Source organism: Trachemys scripta, chromosome 3 (genome assembly GCF_013100865.1).
Source record: "Trachemys scripta elegans isolate TJP31775 chromosome 3, CAS_Tse_1.0, whole genome shotgun sequence".
Classification (NCBI taxonomy): Eukaryota; Metazoa; Chordata; order Testudines; family Emydidae; genus Trachemys; species Trachemys scripta.
Genome location: NC_048300.1, coordinates 82,280,784 through 82,294,326, shown reverse-complemented (window position 1 = coordinate 82,294,326; position 13,543 = coordinate 82,280,784). Strand labels below are relative to the sequence as shown.

General features: G+C 42.7%; 1 protein-coding gene across 2 annotated transcripts in view; it reads right to left on the bottom strand.

The window, feature by feature from the left end:
• RPS6KA2 (ribosomal protein S6 kinase A2) overlaps positions 1-13,543 on the bottom strand; it is a 432,449-nt gene that overhangs the window by 47,768 nt on the left and 371,138 nt on the right. For both annotated transcript variants that reach the window (XM_034765236.1, XM_034765237.1), the window contains one exon: positions 525-627. In XM_034765236.1, coding sequence (XP_034621127.1) covers positions 525-627 — 103 coding nt within the window. The remainder of the gene's footprint in view (positions 1-524; positions 628-13,543) is intronic.

Genomic DNA, 13,543 nt, shown 5'->3' with positions numbered 1-13,543 from the left:
TGGATGTTATGAGCCGAATTCTCTGCAGGCATAAATCCACTGGCTTCACTGGAGTTTTGCCAGCAGAGAATTTGCTTCTCCATCGGGGTACCATTCATCAAGTTCCACTGGTCAGAGCGTTCTAGGGCATTTCACAATTAAATCAGACAGAAGTGTAACACAGTTACATACTAACTTGCACAGCGGCCAAATCCTTTGAAATTGTTGTCATTTAAAACAGTTACAATTATTTAACCTAACCAAAAAAATAAAAATAAAAAAATCAAACAATAAAAACTGCAATTTTTCTTTAGTTTCGGTAATATCAGGCACCTTTCCTTTCTGGATGACATACCCAATGACAAGTTGGAGAAGTAACTATGGGCTTGTTCCTGAGAAATGCTGAGCACTCACAGCTTCCTGCTGGCTTGACCCAACAAGGCCCACTGATTCCACAAATGATCAGGCCTATTGACTTCAGTGGGGGTGGAGCTATTAACTGAAAATATCCATCACTTCTGTTCCATCTCATGATTGATGCTAACCTGTAGGGGTCCGTGATGTGAACTCCGGGTCAAAATGAAACGTGTCTTCTGGTCGTCCCACCGCTGGTTTAAAAGGTGGCTTGATTTCTTTTCTATATAGTTTCTACGAGAACAATGATAGAGAACAATCAATGATATAACATCCCATAGCAGCAGTCATGTCCAAGTGCAGGATCACACACTTCTTTAGCATGTCCTCTGTCAGGAGAACTATGTGCCACACTGGCAGGGAGTGATATACTTGAGGATGCAGCAGCTGCTCCTGCTGATTATATCTATGTCCTACTAAGTCTTGTCATTTTTAATTATTATGACCCAGGGTCTATACAAAATGCACCCTTTAGCTACAGAATGGCACAAAATTTCAAGCTAGGTGTGCACCTGGGAATTGGCTGCTCTTCCAGGCTGTGCCAGAGGGTTTTCTGGGGAGGCAGTGTGTAGGTTTGCAGACAGTTTCAAGTGGCTGGTGATGGGACATTAGATGGGGAGAGCTCTGAGTTATTAAAGAGAATTCTTTCCCAGGTATCTGCCTGGTGGATCTTGCCCACATGCTCAGGATTTAACAGATTGCCATATTTGGGGTCGGGAAGGAATTTTCCCCTGGGTCAGATTAGCAGAGACCCTGGGGTTTTCGCCTTCCTCTGCAGCATGGGGCATTGGTCACTTGCTGGTTTAAACTAGAGTAAATGGTGGATTCTCTGTAACTTGAAGTCTTTAAACCAGGGGTTGGCAACCTATCAGAAGTGGTGTGCCGAGTCTTCATTTATTCACCCTAATTTAAGGTTTTGCGTGCCAGTAATACATTTTAAACTTTTTAGAAGGTCTCTTTCTATAAGTCTAGAATATATAAACTATTGTTGTACGTAAAGTAAATAAGGTTTTTAAAATGTTTAAGAAGCTTCATTTAAAATTAAATTAAAATGCAGAGCCCCTGGACCGGTGGCCAGGACCCGGGCAGTGTGAGTGCCACTGAAAATCAGCGTGCGCCTTTGGCACGTGTGCCATAGGATGTCTACCCCTGCTTTAAACCATGATTTGAAGACTTCAGTAACTCAGCCTGAGGTTAAGATCTATTACAGGAGTGGGTGCGTGAGGTTCTATGGCTTGCAATGTGCAGGAGGTCGTGATCATGATGGTCCTTTCTGACCTTAAATTCTATGCGTCTATGAATTTGCAGATGACAGTAGGAACCAAGCATTCGTGGCCTTTATTAGGTGGCCCTGAGGGAAATAACACTTTGTTATTAGTATTTATTATTTGGTAAGAACCAACAACATGCGTGATGCCATACAAGACAAAATAGAGACAGTTGCTGCCGCAAACTGCTTACAGTCTAAACAGACGACAAGTTGGTGTCTTGTCATTTGTCATGACTGGAAAAGAAAGAGGGTATGTGAACTGGCTAGGAAAATCACAGGGAAGATGAGAACTTGCCAAAGAGAGATAGCAAGAGGGTTCTGCAGATGGGTGGAGGAGTCTGGTTAAGGCACTTGCAGGTGAAACAAGGGATAATACTAGGGACTGGGGGACGGCATGTACAGATAAGAATTCCTCTGTAGGTGTGCTTGTGTTGGAGAGGGAGGGAGCACATATGGAAGACTACACTTGTAACCAGTAATAATAGTATTTTGCACCCCATACCACTTTTCACCCAAATATCTCATAGATGTTTTCCGAACATTAATGACTTAAGCCTCACAGTACTCCCATGCAATGGGTAATTATATCAATTTGATAGATAAGTAAACTGAGGAACAAAGTTTTTGGGTGTGATCCAAAGCCCACTGACATAAATAGAAAGACTCCTATTGATTTCAATGGGCTTTGGGTCAGATCCTCTATGAGCTAACCAAGACCACATAGTGTGCTTTATGCCAATACTGGGAAAAGAGCTTCGATTTGACTCCTTGCCCTTTATTTTCATCACTAGACCATATTCCCTCTTCTATCAGCATTGCTATCTTCTGGCGTCAAAGGGCTGATCTGATTAAAACAGAACACCCTCAATAATTAATATATTTAAGCACAAATATAATGTTTGTATTAACCTTCAAGCCACAATAAGAGCTGAGAGTTCATCTTCATTAGTGTTTGGAAAGAATATTTTAAGCTAACTCTTAAGAAATAAAACAACTTCATAAATTAGCTGATTTTTCAAAAGATTTAATGGAGCTGATCACATGCTTTCCCCACTCTTCACATGCAGGAAGATTCTCCTTAATGTAGGTTTCTGTAATGGATGAATTACTCTAATATATGGCATGTGTTATTTATGCTACATAGGCGGCAGGAAAATTCAGTTTGCTTCCTTAGCCAAAGAAAGGATTTCATTACATGCGTCTCAGTCTTTTATTGTCTGTTTATTCTTTTTCCTCTCAAATAAATAAAAAAAACTTCAAAAAAGAACTCTCATGTTGGCCTGTCACAGAAAGATATAATTGACTAATGTTAGAAATCATGGTGAATTACACAGAACCATGTAGAGTTACTAGCTGTGTAAAGAGATTTTATTGTCTTCCTTGGATTCAGGGTGATGTAACAACTTCAATGTGTCCCAATAAAAGAAAGTTATTTACCTTGCTGTAACTGGAGTTCTTTGAGATGTGTGGTCCCTATCTGTATTCCATGGTGGTTATGCATGCACTCCATGTGCCTGAGACTGGAGAATTCTTTCAATTAGCAACTGTTAGTCCATGTCTGTGCCCCTGCTCGCTTCAAGCGCCACTCTGAGTGTGTAAGGGGCAGGGTAGACTGCCTCCCTTGTTCCTTTTCTATTGCAAATCTAGTCATGATTGAAGCAGAGGGGAAGGAGAGCTAGTAGCGGAACACAGATGGGGACCACGTATCTTAGTGAATTCCAGTTATAACAAGGCAAGTAACTTCTCTTTCTTCTTTGAGTGCTAGTTGCTATGTGTATGTCACTGTGAGTGACTAACAAGCAATATTCCCAAAGATGCAAAGGTTGGATCTGGGTCCACTGGCAGTGCCAACAGATCCGTGGATAGGAAACCAGGGCTAGTGAACTGGGTGGGGATAGACTTCTTCCAGAGTCCTGGATTCCCACAGGCATTTGTATCTCTCTGATGAGATTCAGTCCTGATAACAAGGGAAATTGTAGATCTGGGAGGTCAAAGATATAGTCTATAGTTGTATAAATCACCTGCACCGTTGGAGGTTGTGTCTTGTCACTCTGTGCCACCTTAGTAGGCATAGGTTGCGGTTCCTTATGTGGCCATGATGGTACCACTGGTGATTGAGTCTCCATCTGCGGAGTTTTCGACAGTACCGGTGGTTCCTTGTCCTTCTTGTCCCAGTGCTTCATTTTAGGTGGCACCACAGTCAGTGTCCAAGTTGATGCAGATGCTGATACAGAAGAAATCTTGCTCCTATGAGTCTTTTGAAGAGGCCATTAAGTTTTAGGAGGGCCTCAGGTGTTATGAATTGAGCGTGAAGGCTCACCTGACTTGTAGAAGGTTGGGGAGGGATCTCTCCTCTTTGAGGGTCTAAAAGTGGATCTGCTTTGACATCTGTGAGAGTGCCCCTTATTCTCATAAGGAGGCCCCAACCAAAAGGTCTTTCCCACTCCTGTCTCCACTCTGGAGTCAGACATAGTACGCAAGAGAGTGCTTCTTGCTGACCCTGGCCAATGTGTAAGGTGCTTCCAAAGCTGAAGTTCTCATGCTTCCCACGTTTGGTTGGGAAAAGAGTGGCAGGTACTGCACTTAGCAGAGATTTGAGCATCTCTGAGGCAGCAGAGGGAACCCTGGTGGCTGTTGCTAACTGAACAGGAGTGGGGGCAGGAGACACAGTTTTTGAAGTCCGATATGTTGAGCAAAATCTAAGTACCCCGCCAAGTGACTAGGAGAGTTCCCAGGATGGGGATTCTAACACTGGGTAACTGGGGAGCTATAAAACACTAACAATTAAAAATCCCTGAGAACAGCATAACTTGAATATTTACAGGAGAAGAGAACGATCAGCTCTGGACACTGGAGATTCCAACCCAGGCCATGCAGCAGTAAGAAAGAACTGGAGAGGTGGTTGGTCTGCCCTGCCCCTTATGCTCTTGGTGTGGAGCCCGAGGAGGGCAGGGGTGCTGTCCTGGAACAAGAGACTTACAAGAATTCTCCAGTCTCAGGTGCATCGAACACATGCATACCCACAGTGGAATACACATAGGGACTAGCACTCAAAGAAAAAAAAAAAGAGAGATATACTCAGGCATACAGGTTTAGATAAGCATCCAAGCTTCTGTATATTTATCAAATCCCCAAACGTTTTGAGGCTCTGACAATTATTATAGTCAGATTAATTCACATCTAATCACCAGAATGCATATAGAGACCTCTGACAGTTCGAGGACTCTTTGCTTCTAGAACTCCAGTTTGTTTGGAGAATTAACCCTGACATTTTTTGCAATTACCTATTTCATATTTCCGACACTAGGCTAGGAAACCTGTCAAGAATTTGCTTAGTTTGACAGGTTAAAAAATTATATTCTGTAATTGAGGTTCTATTGCATCTGAACATATCTGCTATATAGAGATGCTTTTTGTACAGAGCTTAATATTGGAGCTAGTCAGGAATTTTCTGTCGAAATATTTTTTTGACAGAAAATGCAGTTTCTGCAAAATCAAAATTTTCGGCGGGAATTATTTTGAAAATAATGTGTCAATTTTCCATCAGGAAAATCTAAACTAAATATTTCATTTTCAGGTTGTTTTCGGTCAGTATGACTTTACTTTGGGTATGCTTCAGCTGCCACAGCACCTCATGGGAGTTGTACTTTGGATGCCTCATACCCCCATTCTTCTCTATGGGGTGGGTTCCACGGCTAGACTACACCTCTATGACACACCACGGTCTCCCCTTTGGTTAAACCAACACCATGCCTCATGGAACTCATGTGACCAATGGTGCATCATGGGTGATGTAGTATGACCAGGGAGCCTGGCCCACATCAGGAAATGGAGGTATAAGACACATAAATTCAGCTCCCATGAGTCACTGAGGCATCTCTGGTTAAGGCTGAACCAAGTTGAAATGAAACATTTTGATCTGAAGATGTCAAATCATGTAGTTTTAGTTTCTAATGGAAATATAGAAACAAAATGTTTTGAATTGAAAATTTTCAGAACTTTCCATTCTGCCAAAATTGTTGATAGTTAAATTTTTTGTCCCGTTATTGTCATGTTTAGAATTATCAGAATTTCCACAGGCTGGAAATTCTGATTTTAGTACCACCTCTACTTAATAAGTGTTGCTATTATGCTTTGTTATTATCTTTGCCCTCAGTCCCTGTTGCAAACTTGGGTGGTCACTGGATATTTCTTTCTCTGTGATGCATGTAATGAGCTGGCAATAAAGTGTTTGGGACTCACATCTGTCTCTCATTATTCATGAACACTTTACTTATCATAATTCATTTTCAATGGATACATGAAAGAGATACAGATGTAAGTGCCCTATGCACGCATCTGGCAGATATCAAGAAAAAGAAAATGATTTAATTTAATTGAGAACTATTTAGTAATTTTCTGCACTGAGCCGAGTGTCTTTGATGAAGAATTGAGTTATTCCTTAGACACCTTCCAGAAATAGAAAGAAGCTGCTCTCTGCAGTGACGCACTTGCAGGACAGGAATAAACTTCCTTGATACATACACCTGTCACAGAAAAATCTAATAAACAGACAAAAGACTAAGCTATCTTTTAAAATGTTAGCCCTTAACAACACTAATGGCAAATGACAGAAAGGGCACCAGAATTCACAACCCTGGATCAGCTTTTGCTGTTGACAACATCTATAATTAATTTATATTGTGAATTTAGTTTGACCTTTATGATGAATGTGTGTTCTGGTAAAGAAAACAGAGGGAGTGGGGAAGAAAAAGAACTCCCACCCTATCAGCCAGATCTGATGAAAGGAATGAAATTCACTCCTACTTTATACATCAATCCTAACTGTGATGAATAGAGTCCTAACTCAGCCTTTTCCCCCTAGATCTGATGAAAAAAAACAGATATTCATGCCCATCTCTTCTGACTGAGGGTTGTACAAAGGGATTTCATAGACCCAGTGAAAAGCCAAAGCTTCTATAAGCACAATCTGCAAGGGAAAAATAATAAGAAAAAGCATTTGGGACCCAAATTCTGCCCTCAGACACACTGCTGCTTTTAAATCAGCTGAAGTCAATGGGAGTGGTGTCTATTTGTCTTGGGGAACAAATGGGCCCTAAACGTAGAGATTGTAGGCACATGAATTGCTGTGAGAGTTGGGCACCTAACTCTCTCAAACTCCCTTAAAATCTCAGCCCAGACCTTTACTCTGAAAGAATGTCAATTTATTTAAAGGAGAATCTACCAAATTTGTGCTGCAGTGGCCTGATGGATGTTTCGTAGCACTGAGATGGAGATTTGCAGAAGAAAGCAACAGAGGGTCCTGTGGCACCTTTAAGACTAAAGGTGCCACAGGACCCTCTGTTGCTTTTTATAGATTCAGACTAACACGGCTACCCCTCTGATATTTGCAGAAGAGACACCTTTGTCTGTGTCACCCTGGAAGTGCAGATTTAAGACCCTGTTATTGCAGTGACAGTAACAGTAGTATGGAGGCTTTTACAAAGATTGGCCAGTGCTACAATTTTGGCTTTGGAAAAATGGACCAGATTTTTCAGTCTGTCAAGTTCACTATGTGGTGTTTACACAAAGCAGAGTGCACCTAAAGTGGCTGGGGATTTGCACTAGAGAATTGCCCTTGTGTAGGGGGAATCTCTGTTGGCATAAAGCTGATGAAGGCTGCTCTGCTTCCTCCAGCACCAGAGCCCTCCCTCTTGCTGAAAGTGGAGGGAGGGTGGGTGTCTGGGTGAGGAGGCATGGCAGATCTAGGTTCCATTACATCCGATTCTCCACTGGCATAAGGTCCCTGAAGGACTATACCTCAGTGGTATATGTTAAATCTGCCTCTCTGCAGCTTCACTTTACACTGGAGCAGAGCAGTGACCAGCTCCCCAAGAGCCCCCCTTCTCCACTGCATCTCAGCAGAACTCAAGTTCAGTGGAGAATCAAGCCTTCACAGCTCAGTTCTCAAATTATTGTACTGGTTCCCACTTGCCCAACTACGATTAAGGGTCTGTCTTCAGAAGGGTATATAACGCACAGGGCTGCCCAGAGGATTCAGGGGGCCTGGGGCAAAGCAATTTTGGGGGCCCCTTCCATAAAGAAAAGTTGCAATACTATAGAATACTATATTCTTGTGGGGCCTGTGGGGCCTGGGGCAAATTGCCCCACTTGCCCCCGCCCGGGCGGCCCTGATAACTCAGCCATGAAAATGCAGCCTAGGCTGAAATATGGCATCAAATGGACTCAGCCTCAGAACTAGGAATGGGAGAATGCACCGAATTGCAGTGTGGGTTCCGAGGCGGAGCTTGGCAAATATCAGAACGTGCAAAGCCCAGCCTACCCTCCTCTTTCCACCCCTGAGCTGAAGATAGATACAGAGAACACTGTTCCTCTTGGCCTTCCTTGTGCATTCAGCTCTCCTGTACTGCTCCTTCTATGAGGATGGGCTGCTGGTGCTTCAGCTTTCCTTGGACAGTAATAGGGAAGCAGCTGACCTCACTCTGCCTAGCTCAGTTGCCAAGGTGCTTGTGATGTATTTGAATGTATTGAATGGAGGGTTGAATCTCTTCGTGTGAATTTGCAGTTATTTTTTAAGCAGCTGCTGATGTTGAATTTACTGTTATATAGTGGTTACTCTGTTTTTCTTCTATCTCTATGCAGTACAGAGTCAGCCATCCTGGCTCCACCTGTATGGATGTGTCTGGGTTTATAATCAGGGATTTGTGCTACGTCCACAATACACAACAATGGGTGACGAGGGTGGGGTGTCAAGAACCTTCTATCCATCCAAACAGCAAGACAATCTGTGACCTTGCTTACAGTCCCTAAGAGCTAACAGCAGCTAACGTAACAGCAGCGAGGTGAAATGGCAAGCGGTATTGGAAAAATGGAGGCCTTTGACGATGCTGTGGAGGACTGGCCCACATATCTAGAGAGGCTGGAGGAATATTTTGAAATAAATGAGAATCCCTGAGCAAAACATGCAGCAGCATTACTGATTGTGATCAGAGGAAAAACCTACAGTTTATTATGTAGTCTGATTGTCCCAGAGAAGCCAGCCAGCAAAACCTTTAAAGAGTGCAAATTGTTCAAGATTGTCACCCAAGACCCTGCTTACAGCAGAAAGGTTCAGGTTTCATAAGCAGAATCGGCTTGAAAGTGAATCTATTTCCTCCTTTGCAACAGAGTTAAAAAGATTATCAGAACACTGTGCTTTTAAGAATGGGCTTAGTGAGGCCCTAAGAGACAGATTTGTTTAGGGACTGCTGAATGAAAGCACCCAGAAGAAGCTCATACCTTTAAACGCACAGGAGAAATTGGAGTAGCAATGGAAATTGCAGAAAAGGGATGAAATAGAATTGCATACTGGCACTAAAACAGAAATACGAATGCTTACACTATCTGTAACCAGGACAAGAATGTCAGGGGACCGGGTCCTAGGCAGCCAGGCCTAGCGGCCAGAACAGGAGTCAGGCTAGTGGTCAGAGTATGAATGCCAGAGTCAAGGGTTGAAGCGGAGTCAGAGTCAAAGTGGATGGTTGGAGCTGGATTACCAGGAGTTAGGAAAGACAGGAGCAGGGTTGGTTCGGAGGCAGGAGCGAAGCTGGGACAGGATGGGAACAAAGCTGGGTGCAGGACCATGTCTGGGCTGGAGCTGTGGAGGAGCAGAGCAGGACTTAGAAATGAGCACAGGAAGGCAGATAGTACGTGGGCATGTGAGTTTAGCAGCCAGCAAGCTACTGCTGCTGTAAGGTTTAAGAACCGCCTGGCTGGCTTTCTCAGCCAATCAGGCAGGGTGGTCCATCAGGCAACGTGGCTGGCTTGTTAGGCTATGAGGAGTACTGAACAGGTGCTGCTGAGGGCCTTACTCCAGACACAGAGCCGGTCCGCTCAGCAGACAGACACGTTATTGGTGTGGAAAAGAGTTCCACGCTCCTTCTGATTGTGGATTTAAAGATGCATATTTCAGAAGCTGTAATAAAAAGGGTAACCTCCAAGCAGTTTCTTGCACTAAGAAAAATAAGGAAGAGACCAAATCAGTAAAGAAAAATGAATATCAATGTACACTATGTAGATAGAGGCAGTAGTGACAGACTGTGAGAGTGGAGTAGCCAGCCTGCATATATATATAGCATGAGCAAAAATGACCAGTCCATAATTTGGTGGCACCAGGGTGGTAGGCAAAATGCTTAAAATGGAATTGGACACAGGCGCTGCAGTTTCTATTATCTCATGTTTGGAATATGACAAAACTTTTTAAAATACCAAACTGAAGGAGACACTGATGTTACTAAGAATTTATACGGGAGAAAAAAACCAGTGCCAATTGGAGTAATGCAAATGAATGTGGAGTAGAACAATAAGTAGTGTTTATTAGACTTATATGTAATTGAGAAAGGAGGGCCAGCCCTGCGGGGCCATGAATGGTTACATAAGGGTCCACTGGATTAGGTATCTATAAAAATGCTGCAGTCACTCTCAGCAGACTCCACTAAAACAGTTGAACAACAGCTGGAGGGATACTAAGTCAGGCATCGGAAGTAGTCAAGGAGGGCCCAGGAACTCTAAAACACATGAAGGCTAAAACAATCCTAGATGAGAAGGCTCAGCCCAAGTTTCACAGAGCTTGACCTGTCCCTTACAGTATCTTCTCAAAGTTAGATGCTTAACTGGAACATCTGGAAAGAGAGGGCATCCTTTCAAAACTGGCCAGGATTGAGTGGGAAACTGCTACTGTTCCAATTGTAAAAAAGTGTGGTGCATTAAGTGTGTGTGGAGCTTTTAAGGTCACCATAAACCCTGGACTGACTGTTGAAAAATACCCTCTGCCTTGAATTGAAGATATTTTTGCACCACTGGCAGGGGGACAACGATTCAGCAAAATTGATTTGTCACAGGCCTACCTATGGATGGAAGTTGAGGGAGAATCTAAGGCATACCTCACAATCAACACACAAATGGGTCAGTAACAATTCAACAGACTAGTGTTTGATATTGCTTCAGCTCCTACTATATGGCAATGGGCAATGGACCAAGTTTTGCAAGGTATTCTGAGTACACAATATTATCTGGATGACATTATTGTGACTGGTGGAAGTGATGAAGAACATCTGTAAACCCTGAAAAGGGTATTAAAACATCTGGAAGAATACAGGTTACGAGCTAATTGCATAATGTGTTAATTTTTCAAGGACATGATACGTTATTGTGGGCATGTTATTGATGTACAAGCCCTACATAAATCTCAGGAGAAGGAACAGTCCTGGAAGCTCCCCCGCCAAAGGATGTGTCACAGTTTAGATCATTTCTGGGATTCATCAACTACTATAGCCTATTTGTACCAAACATAGCAACTCTATTGCATCTGCTGAATTGTTTACTGCAGTCTGGTCAAAAGCGGGTTTTGTCATGTGAGTGTCAAAAAGCTTTTCTAGAAGCAAAACAACAGGTCACCTCAGACAGTGTGCTTACATGCTTTAATCCATCCTTGCCCAACAAGTTAGTATGTGATGCTTCCTCACATGGAATTGGGGCGGTTTATGCCAGTATACCGCAACTACCCCAATGTGAAGAAATTTATTCCAGTCCTTGAGGAAATAACCACTGCTAACAAAAGCCAAGTGAACGACTTCAATAGACAGTGTTGTGAAATGAAGATCTAAACTATTAATTTGTCTATCTGCATTTCTAAAGCACCCATCACCATCGTATCTGGGCACCATATACATATCTGAGAGAAGGATCTAGTTCTCCTTTCTATTTTGAGCCTCTTTTTCAAATGGGATTACGTGTGGTGGTTGCTTGCCCGGTCACCATGCTACTTCAGTACTGGGGAAAAGCCTGCTTCAAAAAAATCAGTCTTGTGCTCAGCCTCAGAAGACTCAGATTCATTCTGGTCTTTGGTGATAAGGGTGTTTCATCCTGAGGGCTTCTGATGGAAAATGCTTTCCCTATGGTCCCTGAATGTTCTGGACTGTCAGCTGAAGTGTCCCTGTCAATCACAGCTGCCATAGTGGGTTAAAGGGGATAGGCAATTTCTGAGACACCTTGTCCCTTCCCCACTGAGGACTTCAAATATTCTTGCAGTAAAATATATCAGTACTGAAGTCTTTGCTTCAGCTTGCGGGCAGTCAGCAAACATCAACAATGATAAGCCAAGAGTACCATATATTTGGTTGAAGAACAAAACGAATGTAACAGGGACTTTTTCTGCAAAAAAATAGTGATCAATACGAAACATCTGTGCTAAATCCATTCCTGTTCCCCAACCCCTCTCTGTTTCCATCCATGAAGGGCTTGCTAACAGCTGGCTGTATCATTATAATAAAACATAAAGACCTAGTTTCATCTCAAGGCTCATGCTGGCTCAAATCATACTGATTTTTCTTTAGCGTAAAAGCAGAAACCTGGATACAGTAAGGAATGGCCTTTTGTGAACTCTCTCTCGCAAGGCCAGACACAACCTAATCCTTCATGTTCGAAAAATACTTTGAAATGGAAAGTGCTACATAAGAAAGGAAAAGAGAATCCATGAAACTAGTGCTTAAGAAAATGGGATGCAAGTCAGCTGGGCAGCAGATGAAAACCTAAAACTCTACTTTTCTTTCATTTTACTGGCTCCTGAGGTATTAACAAGAGCCGAGCCAGCTCTTCAAAGTTCACTTCAAAGCAGGTGCATGATTTTTTACAATATTAAAATGATCTTTCATGGGCGCTCAGTGCCTGTAGTTTGAAAATGAATTGGGTTCGAATGCAGTTTTCCCCCAAGTATTAGCTCCTTTGTGAAGCTATACGCTATGGATTTGATTGGTTTAGGTGCATTCACACAGGTTCACCAAAACCAGAAGTGGGAGTCATGGCCATGTGACATACCCCACTGAATATAATTCTAATATTAGGGTGATTTATGGTATTTCTGTGGAACCAATTACATCAGATAAAATTAGATTAGAGAGTTTTAAAGGCTCTAGCAGGCAGAAGCCTCAGAATGCTGGCAGATACGCAGAGAGCAAAAAAGTGTCTGTGCATCCAGCTTTAACTCAAACTTTGTAGATTTGGACAAAATTTGTATTAACGCTAGTGCTGGTTCATAAATTGAAACTTGTTCTGAGGTTTATTTTGAATTGCTGTGAGGTCTGAATCAAATGCGTAGCTGAACTCTGCTGCTAATTTCATTATAAGATAAAATGGACTGCAAAAAGGCAAATGATTGGTTACAATCCCATGCATCATTCAAACACTTCTTATCTGGACTGTTATATTTATTAAAATGTTTGCTGTTCTCATTTCAAGTGCTGAAGCTAAACTAGTCAGTCACCTAAATAAAAACAACTAGCATCCATAAAAAGAGTTGCTCTTGTCAGCTCTGGATTATTAAACTGTATATTCTATTATTAGAATCATTGGTCTTTAAAATCTGTCCGCTTTATGCTTGTCTAAAGCACCCAATAAGTAAGGGACTGATTCTGGTTCACGTTATGGCCACTTTGTGCCACCCCTGTGGTGCAAAGAAGCCACAAAGCTACTTTAACTGGGTGATTTATGATTCTGACAGCATAGGGTATCCCCAGCTGATGTACAGCCAACAGCAGCTCTGGAAAACACCCTGCCAGCCCCATTGGCATAGGGGGTGCGCTGGAGGGGTAGGAACATGACTGGAGCGCTGTTGTGCTCTGATCTCCTGCAGTGTTCCCTTTGCTGGGGGCCATAAGATAGAACAGTTGTGAGACTGCTCTAAATTACTCTGGGGGCAAATTGGCTGCTGGCAAATCATGGCTTTGGAGAGCACAAAGGTAGCATAGAGCCCCAAAGGTATAGCACAACTCAGTCAGGCCCGACACAAGGGCCTAATACTTTTAAAGAGAAAATAAGAGCACAACAGTGGAAGAATCCAGAGGA